We start from the raw sequence: 18,276 nt of genomic DNA, 5'->3' as shown, positions 1-18,276 counted from the left end.
TTATATTAACAATTTTATTATGTTGATTCATTTCATAGGGTAGTACAAACAAAACCTCTTCAAAATCGCTTAAATGTTACTGATACCATCACAAATCATTCTGAGCACATTTTCCCCATTATCCAACCATGCCTAGATAACTGCACAGCTTAGCTTGCTCCAGACAGTAACACAATTTGTACAGACTTAATTGTGGAATCTGGGTAAAATAAATCTTGACCACAAAAATGTTTTAGTTTTTTTTGTTGTTGTTGTTAATCCTCACCCGAGGATATTTTGTATTGATTTTTAGGGAGAGCGGAAGAGAGAGGGAAAGACAGAAAGAAACATTGATGTGAGAGAAACACATCAATTGGTTACCTCCTGCAGGAGCCCCAATCCAGGGCCTGGGCCAGGAGGAACCTGCAATCAACGCATGTGACCTTGACTGGAAATCGAACCCAGGACCCTTTGCAGGTTCTATCCGCTGAGACACAAACCGGCTAGGGCCACAAAAATGTTTTTAACTTAAATTATTCATCCTTTAATCTCCTGTGTCAGTGTGACTTCTACTTTAAAGGAAAAATATTAAGTTCAAAATTTAGTAACAGGAAGTTTAATATTTTTTTAAAATTGGACACTTAATGTCCATTTTCATGAGCAGTAAATAGAAATGTTGAAGATTTAAGTGTGAAAGATTTCAAAGTTTCAATATGTCAATATGACTCATTAAATGTTCTCAATATATACAAACATATAAATTATAGAAATAATTAGTTTTTATCTATAATACAATGTATGAACACCATTCTTCTTCCCCAACCATACTGACATAAGGATAAAGTAATAAATCTCGGTGCTATTCATGGAAAAAAAAAAAAAAGATGCTTTAAAAAATAAATCTTTAAAGATAGTTTCAAAAATAAAGTTCAAATATTGCACAAAATAATTTAACTTCAAATATTACTATATACTATAAAACTTTTTCCAATGTTTTATCTCTATAATAAATTCCACTTTCTAATTCTACAAGAGAATTTATTGAAAGTCTGCATTTATTATTAAATGATTACATTCAGTTTGATGGGAATGTAATTTTCAGAAGTTAACTGAGCCTCTGTCTTAAAAGTTCATCTATTTGAGTCTTATACATATTTTTTACATCTTCAAGATCTAATCGAAGTTCTTCCGCCTCTTCTGCTTTTTCTCCATACATCTGCAAAATAGTGTTGTATCTCTGATCCAAATCCTACAAAACAGATTTGTTTACAATTTGTAAAGTAACTGTACAGAACATCTTGATTATATTTATATTATCATAAGTCACCAATAAATACATTACAATCTAAATAAAAGTATATAGTCAGCTCTTATGAAAATTAAATTCATACTCTAGTCCAGGGGTGGGCAAACTTTTTGACTCAAGGGCCACAATGGGTTCTTAAACTGGACCAGAGGGCCGGAACAAAAGCATGGATGGAGTGTTTGTGTGAACTAATATAAATTCAAAGTTAACATCATTACATAAAAGGGTACGGTCTTTTTTTTTTTTAGTTTTATTCATTTCAAACGGGCCGGATCCGGCCTGCAGGCCGTAGTTTACCCACGGCTGCTCTAGTCTGTTGGAATAAACAGCAAGTATAGGAACTTAAAGAAACCCCGTCAACATGGCAAACACTCTTCTGTCCCCCTACAGACTTATTTTGCATATTTGTCAGGCCATATCTCTTTACTTTTTAGGAAAACACTTAGTTCTATAGAAACTTCAAAGATTACCTTCGAAAGAAACTTTAAAGTGCCCTGGGAGGATACAGATAGATTAAAATAATTTCTGGCTAGCATTTTTGAGCTGCTCCCAACATCTTATTAAAATACCTGTAAAGACCATCTTAAAGGTAAAATGGCCACTTTCAACAAAATTATGACTCATAGCTAGTCAGCTTATGGTTTAGGTCTAGCAAGAATTTCTGCTAAGAAAAAGGCAAATCTGAAAAGAATTAGAATGTAGCATTCACTACTACGTATGTCCCCCACACATACAAACATACATTCAAGCACTGTCAACCCAAAAGAAGGTGTGAGAACACCAGGTCATTCACACCCTGTGTCCTGACTCAAAGAAGCATCTGGTATGGAAAAACATTTCTCCAGGTGCATCAAGCAAAAGCACATGCAGGCCCAGTAACCCTGGTTTTAGGAGCCAAGCCTAAAGAAAGAGCCAGATGGAGATTTATGCATAAAGTTGTTTATAGCACTTTTTAAAAAATAATTTATTGATTTTTTACAGAGAAGAAGGGAGAGGGATAGAGAGCCTGAAACATCGATGAGAGAGATCGATCAGCTGCCTCTTGCACACCCCCCCCACTGGGGATGTGCCCGCAACCAAGGTATATGCCCTTGACCGGAATTAAACCTGGGACCCTTCAGTCCGCAGGCCGACGCTCTATCCACTGAGCCAAACTGGTTCAGCTGTTTATAGCACTTTTTAAAAATCAAGTTAAAAAATTCACAACCACCTGAACAGCCACCAGCAAGGGAATTAAATAAATTATGATATAGAGAGAAACCAAGATGGCGGCATAGGTAAACACCTGAAATTGCTGCCTCGCACAACTTCAAAAGTACAACTAAAAGACAAAACGGACATCATCCAGAACCACAGGAAGGCTGACTGAGTGGAATTTCTACAACTAGAAGGAAAGAGAAAAGCACACTGAGACTCAGAGGAGGTGCGGAAGCAAAGTGCAGAGATACAGAGGCTCACGCGGAAAGGGCTGGCAACTGAGGACACCGTTGTCTTTTTGAATCGGGAGGGAGACACAAGCTCCCGACTGCTCTGAACTCCAGTTCTGGGCGAGTCTCTAGGGACCCAGACTCATACGGGAGAAACTGGATTGTCTGGCATCAGGCGGAACTCAAGGGCGGCTTCTCTCAGAGGTGCTTGCAGCGATTACCGGGACAGTGAGACCCGGAGCCTCTTAGGGCAGGGCTGAGGATCTGCCATAGCTGTTTGCTCCGCCCTGTTGATCCCCTGAGACTCCGCCCCACCCCACCCAAGCTGGGGCAGAGGCTTTTGCATATGAATGCCCTGGCCCTTTGCAATCCAAAATTACCTAACAAACTGCAGCTGGGTCAGAGAGACCCAGAACATCCAAAAGAAGGCCCAAGGCCCCACAGCAGCTTGCACTGATTGACAGCTAGGCCTCATCTGGGCACCTCCAAACCCCAAACAAAGAAGAGGAATCTGCAGATCTCTCCTTAGCTCCTGCTGGGTAGCATGCGGCAGAGGCTAAATTAGCAACTCCTTAGAGATCCAAAAGCCAGTTTACCCAGTGGTCAGAGTGGGACCATCCAGATTACAACTCCTCAGATCCATAAGGGACACACTCAGGGGGCAGACTCAGAGAGCACCAAAGCCCCACTGAAGCAAGTCTTGCCCGAGAAGGGTGTTTCCAGCACAGAAGTTCTCCCACTGTAGACACAGCTGATTCTCACAGCCAACTGGCCTGGAGTTCAATTCCTCCCAGTGATACCAACTACAATCAAGGCTTAACTACAACAAGACTTAGCACACAGCCCACAAAGGGGTGCACCAAGAGTGTCCACCTCAGGTAATTAGGGAGGCTGAGCCACTGGGCCCTATAGGACACCTAGAACACAAAGCCACTCTATCAACACAGGGAAGCAGCCAAAATGCGGAGGCAAAGAAACAGGTCACAAATGACAGAAATGGAGGAAAGCAAACTACTGGATATAGAGTTCAAAATCACGGTTATAAGGTTTTTCAAGAATTTTCTAGAAACCACCAATATTTAGTAAGACCCTCAATAAGTCTAGTGAGACCCTCAAGGATATGAAAAAAGGACCAATTAGAAATTAAGCATACACTGACTGAAATAAAGAATATTATACAGAGATCCAACAATAGACTAAAGAATCACAAGAATCAAGTCAAAGATTTGAAGTACGAAAAAGTAAAAAACACCCAACCGGAAAAGAAAAAAGAATCCAAAAATACGAAGATAGTGTAAGGAGCCTCTGATGAGCTGAGCTTAAAAGGAACAATTTAATTAAAATAACAAATGTTAAGTGTAATATCAATTCTAGCACAAAGTAGGCATGAACAAATGCTAGCCAAATCTGAATACATGCCATGGGAATAGTGATTTTTCAAAATAAATAAATTAGTCCATTGCAGATCAGTATTTCAATTGCTGCTTCAGCATAGGCATGGGGACTCTCCTGCTCACACTGTGCCCCCACCATTTGGAAGGTGTTTCCAAATCCAGGAAACAACCCTCTCTTTGATGGATGCCAGACAGCATGGAAAGCATTGGAGCAGCGCCAGAAAAAACACAAGACATACAGAAATGAAAATAATGGAAGACCTAATTCCTATTAATAAAAGCCTAATATCCTAAGTGTCCGGTTGACCCTTCGGCCATTCAACCAATCAAAGCATAATATGCTAATGATATGCTAAGGTTGCTCAACTGCCCGCTATGATGACATACACTGACCATCAGAGGGCAGATGCTCCAAACGGTAGGTTAGCTTGCTGTTGGGGTCTGGCTGATCGGGACTGGGCAAGACGTGCTGGACACGCTCTGGAGCCCTCCGTGGTCCTTTCCTGGCAGGCCAACTCCCTGAATCCCTCTCCGGCCCCAATCGTGCACAGGTGGGGTTCCTTGGCCTGGCCTGTTGCCCTCTCGCAATCTGGGACCCCTTGGGGGATGTCAGAGAGCTGGTTTTGGACTGATCCCTCAGGCCAGGCCAAGGGATCCCACTGGTGCATGAATTCATGCACTGGGCTTCTAGTAAAGGAATAAACCACCCCATTCCTAATTCCATAGCAAATTCTCCCATCAGTGCCTGGGGATCAATTCACAGCTGCTTGTTAAAACTGTGTTTTCATGTCCCACAAGGACGTGGAGTAGATTACCCTAAGACAAAAGCATCAGTGTGTCAAATGTATATAGAGATGTCCCAAGGCAATGAGAAATACATTTTCATTTCATTCTGTTAATTTTTTATCTGAATTGCATTTCTTGTTGTCTGGTGTTCTATGATCACCCAGGGCTGTTATTTCTAGTCAGAATGGTACTTGGCCTCTCATATTTATTCTTCATTGTCTCCAAATAAAATTGTAAAGCTTTATCCAGGAACTAGAGGCCCGATGCACAAAGATTTGTGCAAGAATAGGCCTTCCTTTCCCTGGCTGCCAGCACCGCCTTCACTCTGATCCAAAGCCGCCTTCCGCCTTCCCGTGCTGCCCATAGGGCCGGAGCGGCGAGGGCGGGGCAGAATGCCTGTGTCGTTGCCATGGCGACGACGCAAGCATTCTGGTCCGGCTGCCGCCATCTTTGTCGCATCAATTTGCATATTCCCTCCTTACTGGCTGTGGGCACCGCCATCTTTGTCACAAAGTGACAGTCAATTTGCATAGTCCGTCTTTATTAGATAGGATAACAGCACAAACTCAAAGATCTTTAGATTTTTAGAATAAATCATTATCCATCCAGAAAAGGAACATATAGAGTACTCAAATTTTGTCAGTGAAAACCTTCAACAAAAACAAGATAATCCTGAATATGTAGGTGTTTAATATTTTTAATGCAAAAGATGCTAATTAAATGTTTACAAATGCTAAAAAACAAAACAAAACAAAACCTAAGCCAAATGGCTATCAATCTTTTTTTTTTAAGTATTTTAATTGATTTCAGAGAGGAAAAGAGAGGGAGACATGAATAGAAACACCAATGATGAGAGAGAATCACTGATCAGCTAACTCCTACATGCCCCCCACTGGGGATTGAGCCCACCACCCGGGCATGTGCCCTGAGCAGGAATTGAACTGTGACCTCCTGCTTCATAGGTCAACTACTGAGCTACACTGGCTGGGCAAATGGCTATCAATCTTACCACATCGCTCCACTACACCTACAATTTCCCCCATATATAGCCTAATCAGTGATTTCTCCAATTAATTGAAGCACATCTGATGGTATTTCAGTCTCTTTGGTTCACTGTGGTTTAAATATTACCTGGCATTTACCCAAATCAAATATGGCTTAATAGTGACTACTAATACCAAATATGCTAATTATGATATATATAATATCAATAAACAAGTAGTATGGAGATAATACAAAAGTGTTTTATAAATGATCCTTGGCCAAATAAAATCTAGTTATTTTCCAAATGAGATTAAACATGATTGTGAAAAATGCTTTGACTGTATAATGAGACAAGCAAGATAAAAGATTTATCTTTCAAGTTATTTACTGAAATATTAATACTCTATAATTTTCAAATAAATCATTAACACACATGCAATTTACATAAATTAAAAATATGAGATTTAATGTAACTGGATTAAAATATCTGAGGTTCACCTTAAGTGAAGAATACTTACTCTTAGCTGAGTTCGAAGTTTGGGTATCTCCTTCACTTTCTCTTCGAGTTCATCATTTTGATTTGTTAATTTAACTAGCTCTTCAGCCATTATGGAGCGTGTTTTTTCTAGACTGCCAATTTCTACCTGAGAAACATTATCAGAAAGAAATTTAGACAAAAATATATCTCGTTTAATGTTCCTACTAATGTAAACATATTTAATGTGTTATTTTTAAAGAAAAATATAACAGCATATAACCATGAGGTAGCTCTTTTTTTTTTTTTAATATTTTTTATTGATTTTTTACAGAGAAGAAGGGAGAGGGATAGAGTCAGAAACATCGATGAGAGAGAAACATCGACCAGCCGCCTCCTGCACACCTCCTGCGGGATGTGCCCGCAACCAAGGTACATGCCCTTGACCGGAACCGAACCCGGGACCCTTGAGTCCGCAGGTCGACGCTCTATCCACTGAGCCAAACCGGTTTGGCCATGAGGTAGCTCTTAAGTAAAAGGAAATAGTGACCAAAAAAAGGTTTCAACTTTCTTCAGAGGTGTACCACTGATAGGGTGTACCATGAAAGACAAAGAACTAAAGAGAATTCAATCATCTGTTTGAACTATGCAACCTTATATTTTTCTCTAATTTAAGGAAATAGCATATATTTCAGTTATTCTAAATTACTACAAAATCCCTGAGAAATAAAACCATACTTTAGTGTATCTCCAACTGTGTTGATCATATTGACAGACTACCAAAAATGTTCATTTGGTCCCTCAAGCATAGCATTCTGGGCTACATAAACATAAGTATTAAGATTATTCTAACCTATTTTTTCCCAATTCAAGATCTTCTTTAATAGAGTAATATCTTCAACTTATTAAAGTCATACAAAGGGAATAAATGAGGAAAGTTTTACTTATGAGTGTATCAAGTTTAACAAAAAAATAGTTTAAACGTTTTAACATTTCTCACTACATTATATTTAAAAAGGCAAGATATGATGAGCGGCTCCTCCCTTCCCACTTACAACGTTTACTTTACTGTGCACAAGGTTGTAGTTCTAATCTCTCTACTCCAGTGGTTCTCAACCTGTGGGTCGCGACCCCTTTGGCGGGCAAACAACCCTTTCACAGGGGTCGCCTAAGACCATCCTGCATATCAGATATTTACATTATGATTCATAACAGTAGCAACATTAGTTATGAAGTAGCAACGAAAATAATTTTATGGTTGGGTCACAACATGAGGAACTGTATTTAAAGGGCCAGAAGGTTGAGAACCACTGCTCTATTTATTCCTAACGGGAAGTCAGAGCAACTTATATGAGTGGTAAATCCAGGAAGAATAAAATGGGTATGCTCAGATCAGAAGCTTCCTTTTTTTAAAACTATGTTTTATTTATTGATTTTTTAAAGAGGGCAGAAGGGAGAGGGAGAGAGAGAGAAACATCAATGATGAGAAAGAACCACTGATAGGCTGCCTCCTGAACACCCCACCCCTACTGGGGATCGAGCCCACAACCGGGGCCTGGGCCCTGACCAGTAATCAGAAAGGTGACCTCTAGGTCCCTGATGGGCGATCAATCACTAAGCCACGCCAGCTGGGCAACAGCTTTTTTTTTTTTAACGTGTGGAAAAGCTGCTTGAAAGGAGCGCTCTGCTCCCAGATGCCTAAGTCTTGCCTGGGCAGCTACCACACCTGGGAGCCCACTCCAGCCCAGCATTTCCCGTGATGGAGGTAAGTCAGTCTCCCCAGTTCTGGCCCTCAGCAGGCTCACTTGGCTCTTATCCTTGGTGAATTTCTCCAACCAGCCCTTATCATTAACATAGGATACATTTTGGTCTTCACATGCCACTATTTCATTTTATTTCTAAACTTGCTCAGAATTCAGGTGAATATAAATTCAAGTATACTTACTGGCCCTCAAATTTTCACCTACTTCTATAGCATATTTAATTTTTCCAATACCTGTAAATGAGTAATTTCTCCTTCCCTTAGTTGTAGCTGGGACTGTAGATTTTCGATAATGCTGGATCCTGCCCCCATCCTTACAGCCTCATAAAGATTGCTTCCACTTGCTGATACAGACATTGGTCCAAGTGAGAGATCATGAGGCTCATCCTATGTTAAGAAAACACACAGTTATTCAGATAGTACAGACTGTATGCCCTTATAAGGTTCAAACAAAAGATCTGTCAGTTCTTGCTTTAAAATGTCTAACTCTCAAAGGCAGAAAATCATCTTTACTTCCTCAGTTTTACAAATATTCAGATGACTTGCCTATGGAATGGCAAGATCATGATGACAGGCTAACTGCTACCTGCATATTCCTTTTATCATTATTCAGTTTAGGAATAAGCACATATCCTACATAATAAAGAGGTAATATGCAAATTGACCATCACTCCAACAAACAAGATGGCCGCCATAAGATGGCCAGCAGGGGAGGGCAGTTGAGGGCGATCAGGCCAGCAGGGGAGGGCAATTGGGAGGGACCAGGCCTGCAAGGGAGGGCAGTTAGGGGCAATCGGGCCGGCAGGGGAGAGCAGTTGGAAGGGACCAGGCCTGCAAGGGAGGGCAGTTAGGGGTGACCAGGCCGGCAGGGGAGGGCAGTTGGGGGTGACCAGGCCAGCAGGGGAGGGGAGTTGGGGGTGACCAGGACGGCAGGGGAGGGCAGTTAGGGATGACCAGGCCGGCAGGGGAGGGCAGTTGGGGGTGACCAGGCCAGCAGGGGAGGGGAGTTGGGGGTGACCAGGCCGGCAGGGGAGGGCAGTTAGGAATGACCAGGCCGGCAGGGGAGGGCAGCTGGGGGTGACCAGGCCAGCAGGAGAGGGCAGTTGGGGGCAACCAGGCTGGCAGGAGAGGGCAATTGGGGGCAACCAGGCTGGCAGGGGAGGACAGTTGGGGCAATCGGGCCAGCAGGGGAGGGCAATTGGGAGGGACCAGGCCTGCAAGGGAGGGCAGTTGAGGACAATCAGGCCTGCAGGGGAGTGACCGGGCTGGCAAGGGGAAGGCAGTTAGGGGCAATCGGGTTGGCAGGGGAGGGCAGTTAGGGGCAACCAGGCCTGCAGGGGAGGACAGTTGTGAGCAACCAGGCCTGCAGGGGAGGACAGTTGGGGGAGACCCAGGCCTGCAAGGGAGAGCAGTCAGGGGTGACAGGGCTGGCAGGGGAAGGCAGTTAGGGGTGACTGGGCTGGCAGGGGAGGGCAGTTGGGAGTGACCAGGCAGAGGCTGTTAGGGGCAACCAGGCTGGCAGGGGAGGGCAGTTAAGGGTGATCAGGCTGGCAGGCAGAGGCAGTTTGGAGCCAGCGGTCCAAGATTGTGAGAGAGATGTCTGACTGCCGGTTTAGGCCTGATCCCTGTAGGATTGGGCCTAAACCGGCAGTCAGACATCCCCCATGTGGTCCCCAGCTGGAAAGGGTGCAGGCTGGGCTGAGGGAACCACCCCCACCCCCGTGCACGAATTTCATGCACCAGGCCACTAGTATGAAATAAAACATCACCTGAGACAGGAAAGATGTTTGCAGGCCTGCCATCTCAACTCCACTTATTGAACTTGATCGTGACATTGTGGGCGTGCTAGAAACAGAAAATGGTTTCCGTTCCTTTAAGGAGTAAGAAAAAAATTCGGTTAGGATTAAGAGCGAAGTGGTAAATAAAAAAACAAGAAACTTTTCTAGGATTAATGACAACAAAGTCTCATTCTAACTTCCTCATAAAATGTTACAGATATAACTTCTGAAGTCTTATTCTTGCAAGGCACAATATTTGGTAATCTGAAAGTATAGGCAGACTTGGTCAAATCATCTAGGGCAGTGGTTCTCAGCCTTCCTAATGCCGGGACCCTTTAATACAGTTCCTCATGTTATGGTGACCCCCAATTTCATTGTTACAAATTGAATATAATTAAAGCATAGTGATTAATCACAAAAACAATATGCAATTATATATGTGTTTTCCGATGGTCTTAGGCGACCTCTATGAAAGGGTCATTCGACCCCCAAAGGGGTCGCGACCCACAGGTTGAGAACCGCTGATCTAGGGACTCATGTATATTGCAACAACATAATCTGATTTATTTTTAATGGAATGAAAATGTATTTTTTAAAACGTATTTCTTTTATTGATTTCAGAGAGGAAGGGAGAGGGAGAAATAGAAACATCAATGATGGGAGAGAATCATTGATCAGTTGCCTCCTGCATGCCCCCCACTGGGGATTGAGCCCGCAACCCAGGCATGTGCCCTTGGCTGGAATTGAACCCAGGACCCTTCAGTCCGCAGGCCGACGCCCTATCCACTGAGCCAAACCAGCTAGGGCGAAAATGTTCTTGTTAAAACAATTATATGAACTCACTGCTTCCTATTATATAACCTATTTCTTCCTTTGTTGTTGTTCTTAATCCTCACCTGAGGATATTTTTTCCATTGATTTTTTGAGAGAGTAGAAGGGAGGGAGGAAGGGGGAGAGGGAGAGGATGAAAGAGACAGAGAAACATTGATGTGAGAGAGACACATCAATTGGCTGCCCCAGCACACAGCCCAATTAGGGCTAGGGATTTAACCTGCAACCCAGGTACATGCCCTTGACTGGGAATTGAACCTTCAGTGCATGAGCTGATGCTATAACCACTGAGACACAACAGCCAGGGCAGACTAAACCTCTTTCTTTCTTTTCTTTTTTTTAAAAATTGATTTCAGAGAGGAAGGGAAAGGGAGAAGGAGACGGAGAGAGACATCAATGATGAGAGAGAATCATTGATCGGCTGATCCTGCATGCCCCAAACACCAGGGATCGAGCCTACAACCTGGGTCTGTGCCCTGTCCGGGAATCGAACTGTGACCTCCTGGTTCATAGGTTGAGCCTCAACCACTGAGCCATGCTAGTGGGGGTAAACCTGTTTCCTTAGGATAAGATTACCAATGAGTTTTATAAACCATAAAAAGTTTCTGGCTTATCTACCTTATTTTTAGTGTATTTTTTAAAATTCCAAATAAATTTAAAAGGTAATTTCAATGTTGATACAGGTAGTTTCTATATATTATGCTAACTACCAAGTACATGCCAATACTTTAAATATAGGAAACTCACTTTTAAAAAGAGGTTCTACAATTCAAATCCTAGAAATCACAGATCTGTTTGGATAAACTCAAAATATTTTGGATCTACTCTGAACAAGACACTGATTACATTATTAGGGTTCATCATCCTACTGATTTTAGACATTAGAAATGTTATTTATAAAGTGCAACTAAAATTACAAAACAATGACTAATCACAACAGCTACTAACCGGTTACACCAAAAAATTCAATACCTTTTCTTTTATTGCTTCTTGAGTAAAAATGGCTTTCTTCCGTTCTTGTTCAACTTTCATTTTCTCCATTTCTAACTGACTATTCAACAGTGTCTAATAGACAGAAATACAGTTAGATAATTCCTATGATACTAAATCATCCCCAAAAGTCAATCTCAAAATTAGGAGCATAAAGTATATACCTAGTTGTCTTACTACTAAAGAGCAAGTCCCAAAGGCAGTAAGTTCCTTCATTTCATCTTGTCATTACTTTGCTACCATCCCCTAGCCCAGCCGTGGGCAAACTACGGCCCGTTTGAAATGAATAAAACTAAAAAAAAAAAAGACCGTACCCTTTTATGTAATGATGTTTACTTTGAATTTATATTAGTTCACACAAACACTCCATCCATGCTTTTGTTCCAGCCCTCCGGTCCAGTTTAAGAACCCATTGTGGCCCTCGAGTCAAAAAGTTTGCCCACCCCTGCCCTAGCCCTAAGAGGTGAACAACTAACAGAAATACCTTTTCTTTCCTTGTCTCTTCCAGTGTTCTCACATAATCATCTTTTAGGTTTTCTAATTCAACCTGGTACCTATTAAGCAGAAGGAAATGAAACAAAAAAGATGACAGTACAGACTATTAAAAACTCACTACTTTATTAACTCCAGCTACATATATATAGTCATTTTTATTACCAGACTGATTTTCCTACTGTTGCTTTTTTCCAGACGACTTGGGTTTTGCTCAGAAGCCAAACTACTACTTTTGTGCATTGTATTTATTGATGCTTTGGGTTAAGATTTCATTTAAAAAGAAATTTCCTAAAAGAATTTTGAATGCAACCATTCCATATGTTCAGATTCTGCAAAAGGTTGTTAGGGGGTCCAATGAAAATGTCTGCAAAAGTTCAGGTATTTTACTTTATAAAGTATTTTTACTTGACTACATTTTTAAAAGTACAATTTCCAAGAAAGAACTGAGGGTAAAAATGCACTAATCATAGCCTTTATATAAAGATAGCCCTATATAATTTCAGGTGGATGTATTTTATAGCTTGTGGTTTCCAAAGAACCAATACATTTATTTAGAAAGACTGAAACACTGCTAAAACTCTTGTAATATAAAAATAACTCCAATATGTTTCCAAACTATTTTCTGGTTACAGACTCCTTTAACAAATCTGATTAAAGCAATGAATCTTTTCTCTAGAAAATGCACATATAGAACATGCAACACAATTTCCAGAATACATGTAAGATTCAATGAATCCCAGTACTATGTCTTGATGTAATATCCTATTACCAATGGTCCTAACTTTAAACACTAAGAGTATGTATTTTCCGTTCTCAGGGCCATGTAGCTAAAAGCCAATGGCACATGTTTTTAAGTGCTTTAAAATGTCATCAAGTACCAAAAATAACTCAAGAAATATGCTCACCTATTTTTTTCATCTTCCAGTTTTATTAGCCTATTTTTCTCTGATTCTAGCTGGGCCTGAAATCTACTGTTTTCCTGTCTTAAGAGAGAATTCTGTGACTCCATGGAAGACAGCTGAATTTTGTTGGCAAGGAGTTCTTCCGTAGCCGCACGTTCTCTTTCAACGGCTGCTGCCAGCAAGGTCTGAGATTCGCCTGCATGGAGGATAAAAAGAGAAAATTCACATATACAGATACCCAAGAGGCCAAGACACCAAGTAGTTCTGACTTTCAATGATGCAAGTAGCCACACTTAAAACTCTTAACTGCTTACTGCCCAAGGCAGGACTTTTTCCAAATTTTAAACTTTTGCTCTATGTGAACAGGATGTAAAGGCAAGCCACAGACTTGCAGAAAACAAATGCAAACCACACTATCTATCGAAGACTAGTATCTACAATATATAAAGTAGTTTCAAATCTCAGCAGTGAAAATACAAACAATCCAATTAGAAAACGGGCAAAAGACTTGAACAGACATTTCACTGAAGAGAATGCACAAATAGAAAATAAATATCTCAACAATAAAAATAAATTAAAAATAAAAGCAGCACATGAAATAATGTTTAACATGATTAGTCATCAGGGAAATGCACATTAAAATCATAATAGATATCACTGCACACCTGTGTGGACGACTATATAAAAAACAGGGCCCTGGCCGGTGAGGCTCAGTTGGTTGAGCACTGTCCCAGCACTAAAAGGTCAGTGGTTCCATACCTGGCCAGGGCACATACCCAGGTTGCAGGCTCAATCCCCAGTAGGAACCATGTAGGAGGCGGCTGGTCAATGTTTCTCTCTCACATCAATGTTTCTCTTTCTCTCTCTCTCTCCCCCCCTCCACTCTCTCTAAAATAAATAAAAACATATGAAAAATAAAAAACAGGGAGACACAAAATCCTGGCAAAGATATGGAAAAACTGCCCATGGACACAGATCATAGTGTGGTGAAGGCCTGGGAGGGGCAAGTGCAGGTTAAAGGGGGTCAATGGGGAAAAAAGGGGGGGCGCACATCTGTAATACTTTCAACAATAAAGATAAATTTTAAAATAAGATATGAAGAAACTGAATTACTCACATACAGCCATTCTGGAAAACAGTTTGGCATTTTCTTTAAAAACTAAACATACACCCCAGGGAAAGTAGGGGAGGGTGGGGGTAAGGGGAAGAGATCAACCAAAGGACTTGTATGCATGCACATAAGCCAAACCAATGGACATGGACACCAGGGGGATGAGAGCATGAGTGGGGGGGAGGAGGGAGGGGGAGTTAATGGGGGGGAATGAGGACACATTTGTAATTCCTTAACTAATAAAGAATTTAAAGATAAATAAATAAATAAATAAATAAATAAATAAATGTAAACAGGACCAAAAAAAAAGAATGTATCCTGGAAAAGTATTCATTGTTGTTTTGTATTTTTATATTTATCATTTCAATTTACATAAATGCTGTTGTCGTCTAAAAAAAAACACACAAAAAAACTAAACATACAACTATCCAAACAACTCAGCAATTGCATACTTGGGCATATATCCAGAGAAATAAAAAGCGTATGTTCACACTAAAACTTGTATGTGAATGTTCATCATAGCAGCTTATCTGTACAGACAAAATCTAGAATCAGCCCATACAGCCATCACCAGGTAAACAAAACGTGGTACATATATATGAAAAAACACCTAGTAATAAAAAACCTAATCATTGATACACACAATAACTTGGATACATCTCCAAGGAATTATGCTGAGCAAAAAAGCCAATCCCCAAATGTCAGCTTGATATCTTTATTATAGTGATGAAAACATGAACCCGCACCAAGTGGTAAAATTGTGCAGAGCTTAATATACACACAGAAGCGCACACACACAGACAAGTACCAGCAAAACTGGGAAAATCTGAATAAAATCAGTAAACTGTATCAGTGTCAATACCCTGGTTGTAATATTGTAACTCTGCAAAATGTTAGCATTTGGATATACTGGAGAAAGTGAGAATTATTACTGCATGTCTATCTACAATTACCTCAATAAAGTGTTTCAATTATACTGCATCTATGGTCCTATTAATAGCATCACAGGCTATGTGTGTCCTGTGGCTCTGCCTATATTCCACCACATACCCCCGAGAGTATGCAGACCCCAGTGTAAAAACCACCAACGCTGGGCTTCTAGCCTCCACTTACTGCCAGATAGGTATTGGTTTCAGGGGTCATGTTCAGATACCTCACATTTCCTAACAAATTGGTCTCAAACTGACAGAGATAAATGACAGATCTAAAATGTATACATATAAATTAAACAATATATGAAGAGTCATCTAGTTCAGTGATTTTCTTTTTAACCAGGTAAGTCTTTTCTGAGACAAAATCCGACATGGAACTCAAAAAAAGATAGACAGCGGAGGCACTCCTTCCACTGTGGCAGCTGGCGGGCCCAGCACATGACTGAGGAGCTTCCCCGGCACAGTGACGGCCCTGAAGAGCCTGTCGAGGGCCGTCTGAAAGCCACTAACTTACTTTACTGCTCAGGACTTCCAGTGAGTAGCCCGGAAAAGGGAAGTGACTCGTCAGCCGTGGGCAAACTACAGCCCGAGGGCCGGATCCTGCCCGTTTGAAATGAATAAAACTAAAAAAAAAAAAAAAGACCGTACCCTTTTATGTAATGATGTTTACTTTGAATTTATATTAGTTCACACAAACACTCCATCCATGCTTTTGTTCCGGCCTCCGGTCCAGGTTAAGAACCCATTGTGGCCCTCGAGTCAAAACGTTTGCCCACCCCTGGAGCTAGATGACTCAAAACAAAACAAAGCAAAGCCTTGAGTCCAGGTCTGCTCTGATCACTACACCATGATGTCCCTCAAATTCCATGGACTTTTCATGAACTTGCTAGCTGCTGGGATATCTAGTATATACATATATCACCTGTCTGTGCTTGAATAAACATCTTGGAAAAACAATTTTCTTTTTATTAACAGCACAGAAGGGCAAATTGGGACATTCCTATAAAGAAACAGAATATGAAATCTTAGGACTGCATAGCACCTGAATACTGGATTTATTTAAACCTTGATCCTCCACAGACCTGGCTCTGCTCTTGGAGTTCCTCCACTGACTACAACATATCTACCTTGTACCTTCCACACAATCGCAGACAAGCTAGAAAAAGGTCAGATTTAGCAACAAACAAGGGGGAAACCAAGTGCAGTCTGTAAAAATGAATGAAAAAATGACATGACAGTAATTAGACAGGATCTGATAGGTTGTGTTAGGGAAAACAAATGATCTGGGAATCAATTAAGATATTAGAAAATAAATGTAAAACAGGAAAAGAGGTGAAAATCTACCAGTTAGACACAAAATACAACCATCAGATCAAGTGAATTTCAATTTCAGACCATTACCCCAATTCCATAGACAAAATGGAAAGGCTTCTGCATTGAGCTTAAGAACTAAAGCAGTTACCCAGCCTGTCAGAGAGATTCTTCTCTAACTTCTCCCACGACGATGTCTGGGACCCTAGTGTTGCCTGCAAATTTTCTATCTGTCGAAGCAATGGTCTTGTCGTTGACGAAACACTTTGACTCAGTTCCTGGTTTCGATTTTCTGCTTCCTGGAGTCTCTGAATCATGAAATTCTTAAGTTATTACCACTGACAACAATAAAAACACTAGCAAACAAACTTTATGGGATTTATGGAAAAAATTATTTCTCCAAGATAGAATTACTTTTCAAATTAAATTATTTTATAATTATTCAATCCTAAAGTTAGTTATGTTGCATGATTATCTAAATAAGTGCTCTTTTAGAAAGCATTTTCTAAGATAGAGAGAGCCTTTGACCATCATAAGGTAAACACAAGTATCGTCCAAACCTCCCTGTAGTAACCTCCCCATCCAAATTTCTAAGTATTTATTAAGACAGGCAAGTTGATCGGAATTGCATTGCCTCTCCCTTTTCCTATGCATGCTCACTGACTGGAACTGAATAGCGGGTAACATAAAAACCGGGCAGTGCTCAGGCTGATAATAATGAATAATACAGCTATTACAAATGAAAACAATACTGAATAAATTTTTCATAAAATGATTTGCTCTAAAACAGAATTAGGGCTTTTCTTATATATTTTTAAGGTTCCAACTCTGATTTTATTCACACAAGCCACAAAAAAATAGCAAACGATACATATGGGAGTAATCCTCCCAATTCCACGACCATTACCCACTGAGTCACTTTTATTTCTAAAAGAACTGTGGCAGCACCTGCTGGAGTTCACTGATCTCATGGCGCAGATAATCCTCTTTTCTGGCAGCTGTTTGTTCTGCACGCTGCAGGGCCAGCCTCAGGTCCCCCACCTGCATGAGGAACACCAATCCACTATCACCGTCTCGAACACTGCCTGCTAACTACATATTCTGTGCTCTGTTGACTTACTGTTCACGTATAATACTGTATACTATCCAATGAGCTTTACCGTATGATTATCACACATCCCATTCATCAAGCAATTCCGAAACTATATGTATGTTCACCTTGTACTAAGGAAAGTACTGTTAGGCTGTTAGGCAAAAAAAACTGTACGTGAGTGTATACAAGGCACAGCCACTGCCCCATAAGATAAGAGATGACGTATCCATATATGTCTGCAGTGCAGGCTGCATGTGACAGCTACATGAGCTATGAGAGCTAGTCCTGAGAATTCGCTCTATGGAAGCAGATCTCTACAAACACAGACACGTTTCCTATACTGTCAGCTATATCAACAATAACACACAAATCATGAAATATTGTAAATATCCATCAGTAGTCATCTATTTTTACAAGTCTCAATACAACATAAGCATACTCATTAAAAATTATGGTACATGTAAAAATGTATGATTTAATCTTAAATGAAAAAAACTGTAAAATAATATATAAAGTATAAAAATATGTACATGGAAATAAGAACAAGAAGGTAACACACAAAATTGACAGTGCTCCTAAAGGTGATGATTTTATGAATGATAGTGCCCTACACTCTAATTCCCATTCCTCCAATTTTTCTTTATCATTTTATTTTTCTAGTGTATTTTTAATGTAAAACATTAATAATTTCTCTATCCTAGTGATAGAGTTGCAGAAACA

General features: G+C 40.6%; 1 protein-coding gene across 4 annotated transcripts in view; it reads right to left on the bottom strand.

The window, feature by feature from the left end:
• Nucleotides 1-18,276, bottom strand: part of TMF1 (TATA element modulatory factor 1) — a 37,422-nt gene continuing 19,146 nt past the window's right edge. For 2 of the 4 annotated variants that reach the window (XM_036331602.1, XM_036331605.1), the window contains exons 9-17: nt 17,412-17,504; nt 16,615-16,771; nt 13,113-13,305; nt 12,197-12,266; nt 11,695-11,787; nt 9,883-9,984; nt 8,348-8,500; nt 6,395-6,520; nt 1-1,228 (exon numbers count right to left, since the gene is read on the bottom strand). In XM_036331602.1, coding sequence (XP_036187495.1) covers nt 1,085-1,228; nt 6,395-6,520; nt 8,348-8,500; nt 9,883-9,984; nt 11,695-11,787; nt 12,197-12,266; nt 13,113-13,305; nt 16,615-16,771; nt 17,412-17,504 — 1,131 coding nt within the window. In that variant the 3' untranslated portion in view covers nt 1-1,084. The remainder of the gene's footprint in view (nt 1,229-6,394; nt 6,521-8,347; nt 8,501-9,882; nt 9,985-11,694; nt 11,788-12,196; nt 12,267-13,112; nt 13,306-16,614; nt 16,772-17,411; nt 17,505-18,276) is intronic. The other 2 variants (XM_036331603.1, XM_036331604.1) reach the window with 2 other exon arrangements.

This window comes from Myotis myotis, unplaced genomic scaffold (assembly GCF_014108235.1).
Source record: "Myotis myotis isolate mMyoMyo1 unplaced genomic scaffold, mMyoMyo1.p scaffold_m19_p_13, whole genome shotgun sequence".
In the NCBI taxonomy this organism is placed as follows: Eukaryota; Metazoa; Chordata; class Mammalia; order Chiroptera; family Vespertilionidae; genus Myotis; species Myotis myotis.
Note: the sequence above shows the minus strand (reverse complement) of the source record. Positions and strands in the feature narration are given on the sequence as shown.